Here is an 18845-nt window from a genome sequence, read left to right on the forward strand (position 1 = left end):
CATGCAGCTGTCTGTCAGCAGCAGCCTCATGGAGTCAGTGTGGATTGATACATTTAATAAAATGGAAGCAAATCTTTTCCACGAGACGCACAAGTGACAGACATCAAAAATGCTTCTAAAAATGTTTTCAGTGGGGATTGGCTGACAAATCACTTTACATAACAATTGTACTTTATATTATTATATATTATTATTTATAATGCAAACCATCATCTTTTTTCTTAATCTAACCTTCATGTACAGTACAGTATACGCATGAGTAGCATATATGTTTGTATGTGGTCTATAAGGGGTGTTGAAATGACTTTCTGTGATTTATGAGAAAATAGCATTGAATGAGAGCTAACCATAAATACCACATATGACACTGCTTACATTGCTCATACAGAGGACGGAAGTAGCTCAGTCCATAGAGACCGAAGGGTTGCGAACCGGAGGGTCATCGGTTCAAGTCCCCGTTTGGACCAAATATGGAGCGTGGATTGGTAGCTGGAGAGGTGCCAGTTTGCCTCCTGGGCACTGCCAAGGTGCCCTTGAGCAAGCAACTGCTTGGGACACCTGTCCATGGGCAGCCCCTTTGCTCTGACATCTCTCTAAGTTTAATGCATGTATAGGTCCTGTTTGTGCGTGTGTGTATTTTGGGTCTGTGTGTATATGACGAGTGAACAAAGTTGAATCTCCACTCGGGGATTAATAAAGTATATCTTCTTCTACTGCAGAACAAGGCTGCCAGCAATTGGGCAACATAAGCATGCAAATTTATCAAAACTGTCCCAACAACTTGTCCTACTGGTCACTGACCTCTGTTTGAGTAGCTCCTTGTTGTCTTTAATGGTCACATGGTCCTCATGGTCTCTTACGAAGATCTCAAAGGCCTCTTGCTTTCCCATAGACAGCTGTGGACCTGATACAAAAAGATCAAATATTAATAATCTAATCATATGAAGCTGCAGTTAATATCACTTGGTCCATGCTGAAAACATTTGCTAAACTTTAAAATCTAAACGCAAACCTATCCGAACTACTATCCTAACAAGACTGCATGCCTGTCATACTACTGAAACAAATCAACTATCTAAGGGAAGGTGTGTCGGGTCCTGAGCCCTGAGCTGTACACATTCCCACACATCCACAGGTACTTGCAATCTGGAAGCCAGATGCGAGCTCGAGCCCCACTGATACTTTTGACCTACCACCTATTACTACGTAATTACAAATCTAAATGTCTATTAGCCTGCCATTCACTGTTTTAAGAGAACATAAACACAAATACAAACAGCAACTCTGAGCATGCCAGCATTACATGGTGGATGCCCCCCACCTGACTTTGGCAACTTGCCACAAGTGAGGAATCTACATCATTTTGGACATAACATCCTGCTGATTGTTGATTTTTTTTATAGGCTTGTAATATAATTTAATGAGCATTTTTCTTACAGTGCTATACATCTGCTTCATATTTTTACTATAGGAATAAACCAAAACACACTGATTACTTAAAATATGCATTTGCAAACATCAGATTTAATTGAAAATGACTATTTGCCAATGACTGAAGGGTCACATTGTGTGTAAAAGGGAAGGGGAAAAGAAGACATTATGCCAAATGTGTAAGGCAACACTGAGCTCCTCTGCTGTGGCAAGGTGTCTTCATAGGTAAAATATTTTAAACAACATTTCATATCACTGAATATACTTTGAAAACGAGCACAGACCTTTTTTTTTTTTTTTTTTTACAGTGAATATTTTGACATGCCACAGCAGAAAATGTGTAACCAGTAACATTAGTGATGACTTTATCCATCAAGTGTCCCACTCCATTGAGTCAGGATGCTAATTACCAGGGTCTTAGAGGTAGCTCACCTACTGTAGATTGAAGGTAGTGGTTTTTAATGTTACTGATTATTATTATTTAAACCTGACAAGACAAGGTCTACTTACTCTATGGGGTATGGTGGCCGACAAGGCAAAAGCACTACAATGGCCCAAAACATTTCCATAAGGAAAAACATGCTGCAGCTTCAGAAACTATACCAATTTAAAAAACACAAAAATCCAGGAAATTCAAGACAAATACAATGAAAACGTTCTGTAAATGATAGAATTGTGCAGCAGAAAGCCAAAACAAATACATAAACAGCAAATGCAGAAACAATGCAAAGTCAAAAACACCCAAAAATCGAATGCAACAGAAAATCACTGCATACCCCATCAACACAGGACTCCAGACCTCTAGGGGGAGCTCAAAGCGGAATATTTTGATTTTCGACCCCAGAGGGACCAGACGGGAGAGTGTGTTTGATATTAAGGTGGGAAGAAAAGTGGTCTAAAGAGGCAACATAAAAATGTAATGTTACCATGGATGTATAAAGAGACCTGGATACAGCTTTGAAGGTGGGACCCTGTTCAATGCCATGGAAGTTGCTCAGTGGCGCATAAAGCCGAAATGGTTCAACTGCTGCAAATAAAAGTACCCAGATGATCCAGGGATTATTGGCACTGCTTCCAAACTGTACGGCCCAAAGAGCAGGCACACAGGGGACTTCTGCTGGCTGAGCTGGCTACTTCCAGTTTAACACTCCATTACCATGAACGAAGATAAAATGAGTCAATTGTGCAGGTTTTGTAGACTTCCAAATGTTACTGAAGCGAATGGATTAAATCCCGATAGTGAAATAAGTCATTTCGCAGGGCTTCTGACACTCAAAAAATGTATCCACTGATTTACAGATGTCTCTTTCACCATGTAAGTCAATAGGAACAAGTCTTTTTGGGCCACAGGACATTACTAATGGTGTAATTACACTCTTTGGTCAAGAGGAAAATTGACTTCAAAGTTGGCCTCAAGCTTCCTGGGGGTATGAATGTTATGTATTCTTTTACAATTGGCTTTGGCCTTTTACAATATTATGAGAGGGCAACAGATTCATGTGGCTCCCCCTGGAGGCCCCGAGACCTTTCGCTGTATTGACTAGATATGCAGCGTTTTTCTATTGCATCTGTTTTTTGTTTTGTTTTAATTACTTTGAATTGTTTCTGTATTTGCAGTGCGTTTGCTGTCAATGTATTTGTTTTGGCATTTGCAGCACATTTCCATTGTTTTCCGTTGCTTTCCGAGTGATGCACAGGTTGACCCAGTCACAGGTTGACCCATGGGTCAGGCAGTTTGGACAGTCCAGGTAAGCTCATTAGAAAATATCATGGGTTTTGGGCAGGCGGGTCATAAAGTCACAATGCAGCGTTATGAGTAAGTTCTTACAGTTTACAGAAACAATGATCCAGCCACCATCTTCTCCTCCTCTCTCTGTTTCTCTCTCTGTCTCCCTCACACAACAAGCTCTTTACTCGGTCCTGCACTCATGGTTTCCTTTATCCAGTCATAATGCTCGGTAAAGACATTTCCCTCTGCAAATATGTAGGTCTAAAACCATGTCATAACAGCAAGCAAGTCTAATGTCATATTAACAAACCACTGCACCTATCACCTGTGCGCTAATGTAAACAAACCACATGGATTATCAGCTGTGCACTCGAGATCAGAGGCTTAAGATGTAACCACTTAAAAGATGAGTAATTGCTGTCTTTCTGTTGTTTGTACTTTTTAAAAACACACGTTTTATATTGTGATATTTACTGGAAATGACATACAATATAGCCAACAGCAAGTAGCCCATTACCAGAAACAGTTTGTGGGTTTGCAGTTTGGGTTTGGGGCATTGATTAATGCATATGTTTATGGGTCAGGCGGGGCGGGTTGGCTCTCGTAAATGGGCCGGATTGGTGCAGGTTTTAAAAACCCCCCGACCAAGGCATCACTAGTTGCCACTAAATCATATTGGCAGGTAAATATTAAAACTGTACCATAATAATCAGTCTGTGTGGTCGTTTGTCACTTTTCACATACTCAAAAACGTGAAGTTGCTTTGTGGTGATACACTGACTCTCAGAAGTTTGGTTGAGCATTCTCATTCCTCTGAAGAGAATCACCCGCAGATACATCAGCCAATCTATCAAAGCTCTTTCTCAACCTGACAAATCAAATTTACAGTAACAAGGTCTGTGTTTCCAACAAGCCAGCATTTCCCGGTACACTATGTAAGACAGAACTGGACAGTGCATGACCTAATCTTATAAAAGAACACAAACCAGCATTATTTTGTAAGATTTCCGAAAAAAAAACAAAAAAAAAACAACCCAAACCCAAAGCTTCACAATGATTTCCAGTTTCCATCCTTGTTTAAATGTGTGTATCTTTGTGACAAAGCTGTTCTACCCAAAGACATACACAAGACAGTAACTCATGTGAGATTAATTGTTGGACAGTCAGGAATTTTGTTTCTTTATTTTTGGAAAGTCCTGATTGAAACCAGGAGACATCTCACAGTCATACACTGTGTTGAAAGAGCCAACCTCAACAAATCAGTTGAGGGGGTTTCTTGAGGGAAATGCACTCCGTTCGACTCTTGTTAAAATAGAAAAGAAAAAAAAGCAACATTCCAGGAATATCTAAGAGTGATATGACATCATATTATGTTGTACTAACATAATTTGTGGGGTAATGAGATCACATGGACCTTAGGCCAACTTTCCTAATTCTTCTTTTCCGTGCTTCGTGTGCTGACAAACCACAGAGGTTTTACAGGAGAGGAATGTGTTGTGACTATTGTTGCTGTTTCAACAAATTTTAGAAATAAAAATACCAGCAAAGTGAAGTATGACCAAACTGTTCCATCAATTTATGAAAAGAAAAATGTCTGACCCCAACTGTTTGTGGAGAAAAACGTATGTGGTTAAAGGTGAAATGTGCAAGATATGTACAGAATTTTAGTTTAAAACATTCAAAAAATGAATTATCATAATCAATAGAGAGTGAAGAAGTAACAGTTTTGACTTTATGTTGAAGACGTCCCTGTGTTACGTTAAGATATCTACTGAAATGACATCGCTGACCAGCTGGCCTCGGCCCCATCTTGTCTAATACCACTTATACCTTGAGAGGCGCTGCTGAGTCACTGTGGCGTCCAGTCTGCCCTCAGTCCAACGTAAGAAGACAAAGCAGTGTAACTGTCCAAGCTGAAGGTACAGCTCTCATTTAGTGGCACAGTAAACACAAGGGACTCCCCCAAAACAGAGTTTCACCAGAGGCGGTGCCTTACATCCTCCATCACACAGAGGGTTGTGTGCCTGAGGTTCTTGTCAGCTTGCACTGGGTCGTTGGTAGTCTCGCCACTTTTTGGATAAGCTAGCAAAAACTGTTACCTAAAAAGCCGTTTATTAACCTAATCTTAGCCTTAACCACAAGATTAAATTACAGGAGACCTCCTGCCTAACTGTAATTTCAAACAGAGATGATTTTATTTTTTGTGATCACCAATTTACAAAAATACACTTAGAGTTTTGCTCCTTGTACTGCTGGCATGGCTGCAACCGCAACTAGACCTTCTTCAGATTTCCAAATGACTTTAACCTAACTGCTGATAAAGTTTCAAATTGACTATCATAACATTTTGTTGGAAAATATGCACAACTTCACAGCGCTTAAATATTTTGACATTTAGGACTAAATTATGTTCAACAACAAAAATCTTCTCAGACAGGGCTTTGTATTCTGATATCAGTGGAGTATCTTGCATCAATAACCTGAATAATTCAGGAATTTTGTTATGCATTCTTACAAAGGTGCACATACGTTACCATATAAAGTATCAATGCACACTCAGAGCACGGGCTGAGACTACATAGTCATGGAGCTGCAGCTGCTACAAGCGAAACGTGCACTGCTACATCCTGCAAAACTACACCCATCTGGATGAAACCCATGTTTAAGGGAGTACTGTGAACAAAAAGAGGACTGAAGCTATTGGCAACCAAACCTTTTTTATCATTCAAAACACCCGCAGTGTAAGTTGGACCAGCTCTTAGAATTTCACAAATTTGGTCGAGTATTACTTATTTTTACCCTGCTGTTAGCTAGGAGTCAGCCCGGAGGTGAAAGGCTGGCCCCCATAACTTTGGAGCATGTGACTTGGCATTATCATAGACTGTACAAAATACCTTGAAATCACCCACTGGTGTGTGGACTCCCGTGTTGAAACCTCGAGTTTTCAACTGTTGCTCTCTTGGTTTTTTAGAGCCAGAGGTGACCAAATTTGGACAAAAGGGTGGAGGTGGAGCTGCAGCTGCGCCTTAAATATGAGTAACTTTAAGCCTCAATAAAATGTAAACAGGTGGGTTATATACCCTCCTACACACAGTTGTCATGAATGGGAAAATTAGCTATAGAGGCAGGTTGCCGCTTGGGTATTATTCATTGCACTTTTAATACGAAAATAATATTTCCGGTACATTGTATGTACCACTACTGTGGCCTCCTGCAGGGGACAACAGTATTTGATTTACTGAGGTGTCCTTTTGTCTCAGGCTACTGCTTAGATCACAGAAACGTGTGGAGGGCCTGGTAGAACCATCAGCGTCTCATTACATGCAAGCAGGATTTACAGTAAGATCTAAATCTCCCTGTAAGTCTCAAGTCTCCTTTGACTTTCTATGGGCTTAATACAAGGCTTCACCAGCCTGAACTACAACAGGAACACCTTGTCTATCCATTAGAGAACTTTTTACACTATAAAAACAATCTTACTGCAGGAGCACAAGCAGAAGACACGGTTCATCTGAAGACAATAAATTAACCTCAGGAAAACTCACAGCGGCATCTCAGAGTAGTCTTGTTATGTGTGCTGACTGCTTCCGCAGAGACAGTGGTCATCAGGAAGAAAAATAAAAAAAATAAAAATCCCTAATGTTCATGTTTTATTCTGTGCTGGCAAAGCTAAGAGCCCGGTACAGAAGGATGCATTATGGAAAGAGGAGTCGATTATACACCATTCAATCAGCATGAATGGTTTCCATGGAAAGGTCATCATCATTACATTTACAGATAATCTTCAGGGGACAGCAATTACCCTCACCGTAACCATACAGGCTGTTGGCTACAGCAGCGGCGCCCTCAGATTAAACCTAAATTAAAACATACATAAACATTCAGTGACCCATCGAGCATGGGGAAAGGATAAGTGTAGGGCATTTGTTTTGAATTAGGACCAAGTAAAGAACAATGATCTAATGTGCATATAGTTTGGTTATGAGTCTCCAAGTGGGTCATGGAAAATAGGCGCTCCAGATGTGGGGCACAAGATATATAACAGTGCACTGTATGAAACAACTGTGTCAATTGTGTGTTTCTAATATTTGCACATTTTGCATATTTAAGAGGAATTCAATATGAAACAATGTAATGGCCTCTTGCAAAAGCTTTTGACACTGTAGTATTAACTGGTGTTTTAAAAAAAAAATCCTTGACACCAGGTGTGCTCCAGGACTCCACACTGTGAAAGTCAGATATATTTAAGTGTGAGAAGTGTCTTCTCTGATCCTCCTGGAACTGCTCAATGTGTTCTTAAAGCCTTTGCTTCCCAAAGTGCAGAGCCTCTCTGGACAGCATCAAGCTTTCCCTGCTAATCAACAGCTGATGGAGTGTGTTCTCCCACATCGCTGGTTGCAAACAGAGCAGAAAGGGACACAAAGTGTGAGAAAAGTGGGTGAACATTCCAGACTGGACATGTAACTGCTAGCAAGGGACTGCTTGATCTGGGAATATTTGAGGGGTTAGCAACTTTTCCACAACAAACTGGACGATGAGATACAAAGCTGTTGGCAAAAGTATGTGATTAAGTCACTGTACAGTCTGTGTGCAAAGACCTTTACATACTGCAGGCCTTTTTATTTCTTCAAATTGTTTTTGTTACGAGTACTTTCACACAAAACGAAAATGTTGCACTGGGAAAAATCGCTGTAATTTTTTTTCATCAAAACGAGGTCAATTTTGTGAGCTTTCATACTGCAAATAAAGGCATCAGCCAATCATGTTGCGTGAAACGGATGTCACAGCAGTGTCACGACGATGGCAGACCTGTTGCATCTCCGCTGGTATGAATAGTTTTGATGTGAAACATTCACAGGTTAGTATGCCTCTTAAATCTGTCCAGGGCATTGTGAGGATGATTTGGGAACAGAAATATTTTAACTTCTCCAGACAAAGTTCTTGAAAAAACAGAATACATAATTAATGTATGAGGGAAGTGACGATACAACTCTAAACAGTGCATTAGCTTCACTAGACCAAGTCTCATTTATCAAAGGTAAAATCTGAGTTGAGCCTGACATGTGACACTAAGTGATTTTAAGCAGACATAACAGCCACTGATTTGAAAGATCACCTGTGAAAATTATGAAACTTAAGTGTTGATATCTATAGCAGGACATCTACTAGAATCATATGTGCTGTAGCTCTTCACTGGAACCCACTGTCCATGTTGTTAGCACTTCATAAATGAAAGTGCGATAGTAAATTCTCGGTAAAACTAAGGCGTAGGAGTAGGTGATCACAGTATGTCAAAATCATCTAGGGGCCTATTTCCACAAAGTCAACAGTTTTCTTTTATTTGTAGGCTATGAAATGCAATAAGCTATCACTAAATATGGGAGGAAACAGCCGTGAAAATGTCATTTTGAGGGCGGTATTGATGACTTTTTGTGTGTCCTAGCCAGAAGTAACTTTTATTCAGGAACTCAAGAATTATGACAGCCTAGATAATTCTTCACAATGACTTGTGTTTGTGAGTCTGACAGAAACGACCCATATCCTCTCGTATTTGACCACCAAACAGCTGGATTATTTACATGTAATATTTCAGTGTTTGGATTTAGTTTAACTCTTTTGTGAATTGCATTCAGCAAATCAGACCAACTCAAATACTGTAGGTCATGTAGGTGTTTATGGTTCTTGTCATGAGGACCATTAGACATTGTAAAAATGTGAGCATTAAATTTGCAGTAAACATAAAGCATACTTTTCTTTTAAGATCATATACTGCAATATATAAAAACCAACGCCATCAGCAACAGAAAGTAACACTGTGGTTAATGTGGGGTTAGGTTTAGGCACAAAAACCACTTAGTTATGTTTGGAATAGATAGTTTTGGCCCCCACTAACCCAGTTTTTGGGGGCACAATCCCTGCAGCAAACACAACGTGTCAGTAAAAACAGCTATTCGTGCCTCTATCCCGGCTGGAAAAGCAGCGATGTCTCAGTGAAAAATGACCACCTTTGTGGCGCTAATCCAGCAGGACAGACAGTGACATCTCAGTAAAAAACAACTGCTTTTTGTTGCATTATCCTCATCTGAAAAACAGCAACAGGTCGCTACAAAACACCCATGTTTGGTGCCTAAAAAGCTGCTGCAAACACAGCAATGACACTCTTAATCACAACCAGTGTTGTTTGTTGGTCTCGAACAGTGGTCTGCAGCTTGGTCGGCATCTCGCCTGGGTGTTACGCTATTCACCATCTCCCCCTCCTTCAGATGACAAAGTTAGTTCACATACTATGCCACTTTTGAAATACTGATATGATACACATGAAATCTGCAAATGTAATGTATTTGTGGTTTGCAGAAATGTACAATGTCATTTTCTTCTGGTGTCTGGGCTGATAAAACACAGACAGCATTATAAAATAGTTCTCATCATTGTCTAAGTATGTGGTTGTAAAGCAGCAGATGCCACTCAGTCAAAGGTCAACCAAATGGAAGCCGAACCCGTAGAGGTCATCACGACCCATAAAATGGGAAAGAGAGAAAGAAAGAGAACTTGCGGGGGCAGGTGAAAACAAATCGTCTGGTGAGATGACCCAAATGATCATGCTCGCTCCCTTTTAGATAACAAACCACTGGGAGAGACCAACACATATGGCACATCATTTATCAGTGGTTTTATAGACCACAGCTTTATGGCCATCCATCACAGCGCTCCTCATTGTCCATTCGACGAATGACTGATTCGCTTACTAATTCTGACTGGACTGAGTTCAAACATGTGTTTGTTTTTTAATAGGCTCTTCTTTCAGAGACCCTGTTTGCAATTACCTTTCCGCTGGCCTTATTACCGCACTGGGCACCATTACACAAAAATGTCAAAAAGGATGAGGGAGCTGTGGTTAGCACAGACAGGAGCGCGGCCTCAGTGTGATGAGTTGCTGGCTCATACTCCTGTGCCCGATGGCTATGACCGAGCTCGTTATAAGGGCTCAGGTTTATCATCACACTTAAGGCTCCACTTAACCAAAATTAAACAGGAAAAGCCAAATAAATGCTGCCGCTGGTTAGGCAGTATATTCCAAAGCTTGATTGGCTTGACTGTCAGCAGAGTCCACATTCCTGTTACATTTAGACCAAGTTCATGTCTAAGAAAGTTACAAGAAGACTGACAATCCAAGAGAGGTTGCAGTCTGAAGCCTCTGCTACTAACTCTGCCATCTCTGAGACTTTATTGTACTTTCATTAAAGTCAAGACCCTCTGAAGAGACGTGCCATGGCAAAACTACATGGGGATAAGCTAATCAACTGCAACACTGTGATAACACTCAATTCAAGACCACATGTGAAAGTAATCTGTCAGTTACTGAGTCTGGAACTGAGAAATCGTATCATATTTGCAAAATATTTGTATATATGCACCAAAAAACACCAATTTTAAATATCCTCTGGCATGTTTGGTTACAGTATATGAGATATATAGGCATATGTATCCTTGTATTAGATGTTTTCTCAAATGAAGTGGATCCAGATATGTTATCCCAGTCAGGTCTGAGTAGTGTCTCTTGTGTTTACATTACAGCATTCTTGACCCTCTGGTCTCTGCTTCAGGTTCCAGTAAGTATTATAGGTTTAAACTCATCAGTAGCAAATTACAGGTTCAATATTCTGTACTGTCCAATGTTGAACTGCCGACACGATTACACTAAGACACTTGAATGACCTCTGAAAGGAAACTCCCGATACATCATGCAATCCCACTGATGACATTGTTTAGAAATAAGACAATGTTGGGAGCTGTGGGATGTCAGTCTCTTCGCTGTGCAGTGAAATCCAGAAATCAAGGATTTGTCATGCCCCACAGGCACACTGAAAATCACTATGACCGCATTTCAGTTGAGAAAGATTATGTGTCTGTACTCTTAGTGCCTGATTTATAACAAAGTCCTTACTTCTTCCAGGTCAGACAAACTGTCATGTTCAATGAAATAAACATCTGGAAAAAGTGTTTAATTTATACCAGTGCTTTACTAGTTCCCATTGGATACTTTTGACCGATCTTACTATTTAGTAGCAGTGAGCAGCAATAGTGCAGCGCTAAGGACCAACTCCATTTCTGAGTATCACCTTATACCTAAAATGCATATGAGAACATGGACAGTGCATGCTCCTCACAGAAAGGCCACAGTTGGACCTGGTAGAACCTTCTTGCTGTGAGATGACAATAAAAACCACTGAGACACCAAGCTGCTTGAATAGTGCAATCATAAAGGTCTAGTTCACCCAATACGAACAACAATAAAAACAACAAACAAAAGTGTGAATTAAAGACATTATATAACCACGCAGATTGTTATTAACCACAGTTGTGAGAATTCTCCACCACCCTGATACAATAAAAGTGGGCGTGATGTTTTTCGCAGAGCTTGCAGCAGGCAAAAAGACATTTCAAAGATTCAACAGTGGACAATCCATTTTTCTGATCAGTGTGCGAGCTTTTCCTGCTTTCTTCTTGACAAAGATTCAACAGCAACGTCTTTTTCCAGAGACAATGTCCCTGCTACTCTGGATAGCTCACATTGCTGTGGACAGCTTTTATTGGAACTGGGGTGGAAGCGAAGTCTGATACCTCAAAACCCTATCTGCATGGCTAGATAGACCCCATTTTGTATTGCAAAGAGAGTTACACCATATTCCTATCACACCATATCTGGAAACACCACAAAAAACAAAATAAAATGAAAAACTAAAGTTTCTTCAAGTACCTCTTTTCATGTACTGTATAGCTCGTCCCTCATGATCGGCTGAGATGGTGTCAGTGTTTCCTTCCCTTAGTGATGGCGTTGTTGACAACCTCGAGGCACTCCGGGAGGCCAGGCTATGACCGTTGCTGATGTCAGCCAGCTGAGCAGCAGCATCCTGGGCCCTTTTCTTCTCCTTCTTCAACATCCTAACAAGGACACCTGTAGGCACTGAGTTAAGGACTCTACTCGTCTTTCCTTTGGACAAAGTACTGGATGGAAAAAGAGATTGTTCACTCAATTGCACATGAATACCAAAGGACCTGTTTCAATTGATGTTCAGTGCTTAAAATGTGATGTACAAATAAACAACACTGGAGACCCCTTTTAGGTTATGGGGACAAGCAAGGTTCTTTCAAATATTCAAAACAGTTAATTTTGGACTGAACTGTCATGAAAGTTAGCCCCAAGGTAACAATATAAAGGAGAAGGAAAGCTTCCATTTCTTAAAGGAATTCTACATCTCCACAGTGACCATCTGTACCAGTATATCAGTAGTATATCAGTGCTCATCCTGTTATTGTATTGTATGACTTTGGTTAAACCGAATTAACCCTTTAAAACACCAGTCACACAACGACACAAATAGACTGACTGATCAAGCCAGCAGCTCCTGTGTTCAGCGAGGTTAAATTTCTGTTTTTGTGAGTGAAGTCTGGCTTTGAACAGAGCATAGATAAGTTTCACTTATAGTTTAATTTCCAATAGGAAAGGGCTGTCTGTTGCACTGGCTGTGTGAGAGTTAGCAACCGGATGTTTTGTTACAGTTTTGCAGTTGTTAAACGTGTTTGCCCGTGACTTCTAAAATTGAGAATTTTCTCAATTTTTTGGATTCTTCGTTCACTGGAAGCACACCAGAAAAAAAAAAGTTTTCTTAACAAATTCAAGGTAACAGAGGGATGAGCAATAGATACACAAATGGCCATTTGGAGGGTGAGGTATTCTTTTGAAGGCAGCAGGCATCATTGTGGGCTTTTAATAATGACAGAGTGCAGACATGTGCACAGCGTCTGACCTTATGGGCTCGGGAAGATGCCATGGTCTGGGATGAATCAGTGGAGAGAAGAGGAGCCAGAGAGGCTGCAGATACTCTACCAAGATTCCACAAAATCTTCTCTCACTGATGATGTTGTATGTATGTGTTTGTCTACTTGAATCCAAGTGTAGCTGTGTCTGTTCATCTGGGTGCGCCTGTGTGAGTGTGACAGAGTAATTGAGCGTCTACATGAGGAGGCTGAAAGGCAAGAACTGCCTCTTAGATCCCTCCACATTTTTATTGCCATGACACGTTTCACTGCTCCATGTGCAATGTCTCTATGCATGAGGACAATTTACTATAATCATTTCCTCCATTCCATGTACTGTACTTTGCTTCCAACTCTACAGCACTATTCTGTATTTGATCAACTGCCTTCTGCTAAAACTGCTTTCAGCTGGCCTCACATCTTTTTCAATAATAAAGCATACAGCAGAGCACAGATACATTCAGCACTTTCAAATCCAATTATCAAATTGACGCCTGGTTGCTGTGCTTCATGAAATGAAGAGTGACTCCTACTGTATTACAGGAGCATGGATGAATTACTGAACAAACTTGCTGGGCACAGGCCCAGGGCCCCAAAGTGTCAGGGCCTGGCCTTCAACTGCCAAATGTCACACAGACAGCTGAAGAGAGACACAGAGACTCACAATGACTACAAAGGGGCAAAACAACCACAAAGAGACACAAAATTACTATAAAAGGCTAAAAACACAATAAAGAGATGCAAAGCCACCACAAAGACATTCAAAATGGCTACAAAGAGATGCAAAGCAATTACAAAGAGACATGAAATGACCACAAAGACACACAAGACAACTCCAAAGAGATTAAAAATAAATTTATCAGAGATGAAAAGCAATTGCAAAAAGACTCAAAATGGCTACATATAGATGCAAAGCATGTAGAAAGAGACTCCAAATGACAACAAAGAAACACAAAATAAATGCAAAGAGAAACAGAATGACTACAAAGAGATGCAAAGCAACTACAAAGAGACACAAAATGGCTACAAAGACACACAATGAATACAGAGAGATACAAAACAACAACAGATAGATAAAAAGCAACTACAAAGAGACACACAATGACTACAAAGAGATACAAAGCAACTACAAAGAGACACACAATGACTACAAAGAGATACAAAACAACTACAAAGAGACAGAAAATAACTAAAAAATAAACACAATATGACCACAGGGACACAAAACAACTGCAAAGACACCAAAACACCACAAAGAGACACACTGACAACAAAGAGATGCAAAGCAACTACACAGAGACACATAATGACTACAAAGCAACACAGAACCACAGAGAGATGTATAATGACTATAAAGAGATAATAAAAAAAATACTAAACAACTCGAGTCAGTATGTCTTACTCCTATGTAGAAGAAGTTGTGGGGCCTTCTGCATGTCTGTGCCCAGGGACTTATTGTCTCATAATTCGCCAATGTTTCCTCTGCTGGTGAGGAAGGAGAAGACGGTGCTAGCAGAGGCATTTTCTTTGCAATAAAGACTGCCGATGGAGGGGAAATTGTAATTGTGTGAACTAGAATTGCATGGGGAAACTATATAAGGGAAAAACATGATCAAGCCATTTTACAGAAAGTTGCCAAGATTGCTTTTAAGACATCAACAGAAAGCAAGGATTCAAAGCTCATGTTAGCAGGTAAAGGGGCAAAAGCTTTGCTTAAGTTATTCTATAAGAAGTACGCTTGTGAAAAAATCCAGCTGAACATTCAGTTTGATCTTTCTTTACATTACCTACATGAATAAAACATTATAGTCTCGTAAAATATCCATTCAGCTCCTCCTGTGTGCCTGTTTTTCCATTATAAATGGAAGTGTGTTTGATGGCCTAATCACAACCCATAATTTACAGACAACACATTAGTCTGTTCTCCAAGCATGGTCCTATCATGAGATTAGCAGACATCTACTTGTGGCCAGACTGTGGTGGTCAGCAGATAATTTGGGATGTTCAAAGAAAAAAAAAGTCAGAATGTCATTATTTTGGATGATGAATGGACGTAGTTTTGAAGGAGCTGGAGACGTTAATTTATATTCCTGTCAGCCAATACAAAGGGGATGTCAGTGGGAACAATAACATGAGGGAACCAAGTCTCCAATTACAGTTTCCAATGAAACCAACCATGCACTCTTCTCAAAACTGCCAAAATCTAAACTCGACACAATTCCAAATGACCTATAGAAGCCAAGTTTTACAGAGAAATATGGCTGTTTCTGCGGGTCCTATGTCATTGTTTCATGCAAGTCATTACTTCAGACTGTTGTTCACCAGGTTTTTCCATTATTGAGATCCCTGGCATCTGATATCTTCATTTATGCTGAACACCATCATAGACTTCTAGTATAGGATGAAAATTTCTCTTGGGGGTTGCACGTCAGATCTGTGGGCTGCTTCACATGCCATGCACTCAAAATGTGGTCGGGCTCAGCTCATGATGTGCATTCCATCTCTCCTTCTCATCTTTCTTGTCACTCTCTATTATACTGTCCAATAAAGCAGACATCACAGGAAATAAAGAAATGCCTTTAAAATTACCACAGCTAGAAAAGGTGCAGTGCCAATCTCAGTGGTGCCACAAATTGCTCCAATTTCAATGTACCATACAATACAAGTATGCAAAATCTTTTAAGATGCTAGATTATAATTACAGTATTAGAGGACGGTTTGAACATCGTGGGTGTCTCGAAAACAAATACTATTGGAGTGAAGCTACTAATAGCAAATCCACTCACTGTTCAGTTAGTATCTAGTTAAACAGAACCAGCACCTTTCAGACAAGAGAAGGCCTATGTGGCCTCATTACAGAAAAATATCCTAACTGCTTGTTCAGTAGCCCAGAATGGACAAATCGGAACACTTGCTCTAGATAGGGCCATTTGCTTTTTTGCGTCAGCCACCGAAGTTCTCCCAAAAGTTTGGCACACGGTAGATGTTTTAGATCTGCAACCTTAACACTAAATGCCACTAAATCCTACACACTGTGCCTTTAACTTAAGTTTCAAAGTTTGGAAAAAATCTATTTTTCTAGTACAGAAGCAGTTTCTAAACTTGTGGCTGTGTCCTGTCCTATCTCAGACCTTGTATCTTTTCTCAACTTAAGAAATCTTAATTATAACTGTAAATTTGATTCTTGCTAGGAAAGTTACTCTCGGCACGGTCACGCCCCGAAGCTTACATAAACGGAGCCTGGGTTTGTTCAAGGTGGCAGTGCTGTTTGGATGGGAAAGCCATGTTGTAATATAGGTTAGGTAAAGGAGGTTGTGGGGTCGGTGCAAGGAGCAGTGAGAGCTGGCATTAGGGGAGTGTCTTTGGGATGCCAGAGATCACTGTCTAGCCTCCTGGAGGTGTCGTGGGACCAACTAGACGAAACACTGGTGAAAGGTGGTTCACACCTGATGACCCCAAAGACATGTTAGTTATCACTGCTCACTGGTCTGTATAGTTGAGCCTTGCCATAATAGCTTATGATAGGGCTTAGGAGGTTATTCACAGAGCGCTGATCCTTTCTCTGGAGCACAAATGCCTTGTGCTTATTTAAACTTCAGTCTGCACTTGTGCCGTCATGCCTTTATCTACATTTAGAATGAATCATTAAGCTACTCAAGATGGACAAGCCATAATATCAACAGCTCTCACTTGGCACTGGCTAGCTTGCTTGCTGTCATGGACCACAAAAGGCATCAGTTCAGTTTTAGCTATCAGGAGTTGGAGGTACTAATCGTGTCAGTGGAGGAAAGAGAAACCCCACTTTTTAAGGACTCTTAGTTGATTTTTTTTAGTGTCACCAAACAGTTTAAATAGCCTTTCAATCATTATATTCAGGTGTTGAAGTTATTCCCATTTTTTACTGCCATGCCTTACAGACTTAACAGTGCTGTCATTATAAACTGATAGAAGATTTTTTAGACTTAGGGAGCTCTCCGTAACAAGACCCCTGTTCCCTCCTCAGGTTTTGCCTCAAGCCAACTGAGGATATTGGCCTATGACAAAGTGTTAGTCTGATCATCTGTCACTTTTATCTGTGCAACACCTTTGCTCAGAGCAAGAAATCTTGACAAATGTTCTACTGCAAATTTGTACTTTGGGGTTGTAATGCCCAGTTCAGACACTGCATATTAATTAAGATAAGGTTAATTTTAATTTTGCCATACTGTATATCTGCATTGCAAATACTGTCCCTCTGCTTTTTTTTTAAAAAAAAAAAAACTACAGTATAATGAAGCACATATTACAAATCTGTGCTGTGCCAATAAGAATGTTTATGCTTTTTATGAGGGGATTTATGAAGTGACTGTTTCTTTGCATATTTAAAGATGCACAATACATGATAAAGCTTTAAATAACAACTGCACCTAATTGCTAAGGAGCTTAAAAAATACCTGTGCTGACACTGAAAGTGACCAACACCACTCCAGGGAACATAAAATAATACTAAGACATACAGTCCTCAACTCCAGCACTTCATTAGGCTGAGCTTGTCAACATGCACATTTTAAACAGACCCTGGCAAGGAAATGAGACCCATAATCAGTGACCTCTGGTGAGCATAAGCATGGTGATTATAGAGCCAAAACAAAGAATGTAACAGAATGCAAGAACTGAATAGAAATTGAGGGATGAGTAGTCAACGAGGCCCCAAAACAACTGCTTTTGTAAACATTGTCAAATTTATATGCTCTGGTGGCTTGACTAATGCCAGTCATTCATAAGACACAGAATATGTGCCAATGCTAATATCAACTGCTGTGTCAACAGAACTATTCTATCTTTTATATAAAATATTTAGTTATAACCGGTTTAATCCAAGACCAGGCAAACATTTCCAAACTGCAAAAGAGCGATTTAGGTAATTTCATTTAATCAGTACTCATTTGCATATATGCTAATAGAGTATGCAGCTGGCAGCAAACCTGAGGCCTTGGCTGCATCTATGCTTGACCACTTAAAATTCTGGAAATTGCTTTTTGGATACAGAGTTCTCACAAAACCCACATGGATGAGTTACACAGCTGACTCACAAAGTCACAATCAAGTGACAGAACCCAGCAAACAATAAATCCCTCCCAATTCATATTCATGAACACTATAACAGGACCAGTAATGATGATTACATATCAAGCCTGATGAGCCGCTGTTTCATCAGACCCAGCAAAAACATTCAAATTATGGGGTCCGAACAAGGTTAAAGGCATCAACCTGTCGAAATGTCAGGAAGCATTAGAAAAGTGGTTAAATATACTGAATGTTTTCTCCGCACTAAAACACAACTAAAGCAAAGTAAAGTTACGTCTGCTATCCTTATTGTCCCCACAGCCTTTCCTGACCAGTAAAGCAGAAAATGTCAGCCTGCTGGTGGCACTGAATGAAAAGTCAAGGGGTTTCCCAAAGCAATTAAGGTGCATTGTCTATGGATGACAGATTTTGTGCCAGTCCATCAGGTAGATGTCCACATATTTCACTGTGGCTAAAAATAAGGAGCTTAATATCTTATATGCCACTACATTAACTACTACAGCCATGAGCCAGAGATTTTTTTCAGTATAGGAGTCTTTGAGCAATAAATTGTATACCATTATTTTGATTGATTGGGATTTGGAGCATTCATGTCTTGATGTAAGAAATCATACTGAACAATGACCAGAGTTGTTAAGGGACTCCAGGAAACCTTAGCCAATGCAGTAAACACACTGTGAGATAACCTCTGTGCCTTCTCATTGTTGCAATTCTGATTTAGTATTAGCCAACATTTCTTGGATACATTCAACAGTATATGTGAGCCAAGAGAAAATAAACTGGAATAATCTGCTAGTTG

General features: G+C 40.1%; 1 protein-coding gene across 1 annotated transcript in view; it reads right to left on the reverse strand.

Moving 5' to 3' along the window:
- Positions 1 to 18845, reverse strand: part of kif6 (kinesin family member 6) — a 93283-nt gene that overhangs the window by 25063 nt on the left and 49375 nt on the right. The window contains exons 13-14 of the mRNA XM_033642343.2: positions 11919 to 12116; positions 802 to 904 (exon numbers count right to left, since the gene is read on the reverse strand). Of these exons, the coding sequence (XP_033498234.2) occupies positions 802 to 904; positions 11919 to 12116 (301 nt within the window). The remainder of the gene's footprint in view (positions 1 to 801; positions 905 to 11918; positions 12117 to 18845) is intronic.

Source organism: Epinephelus lanceolatus, chromosome 15, assembly GCF_041903045.1.
Source record: "Epinephelus lanceolatus isolate andai-2023 chromosome 15, ASM4190304v1, whole genome shotgun sequence".
In the NCBI taxonomy this organism is placed as follows: domain Eukaryota; kingdom Metazoa; phylum Chordata; class Actinopteri; order Perciformes; family Serranidae; genus Epinephelus; species Epinephelus lanceolatus.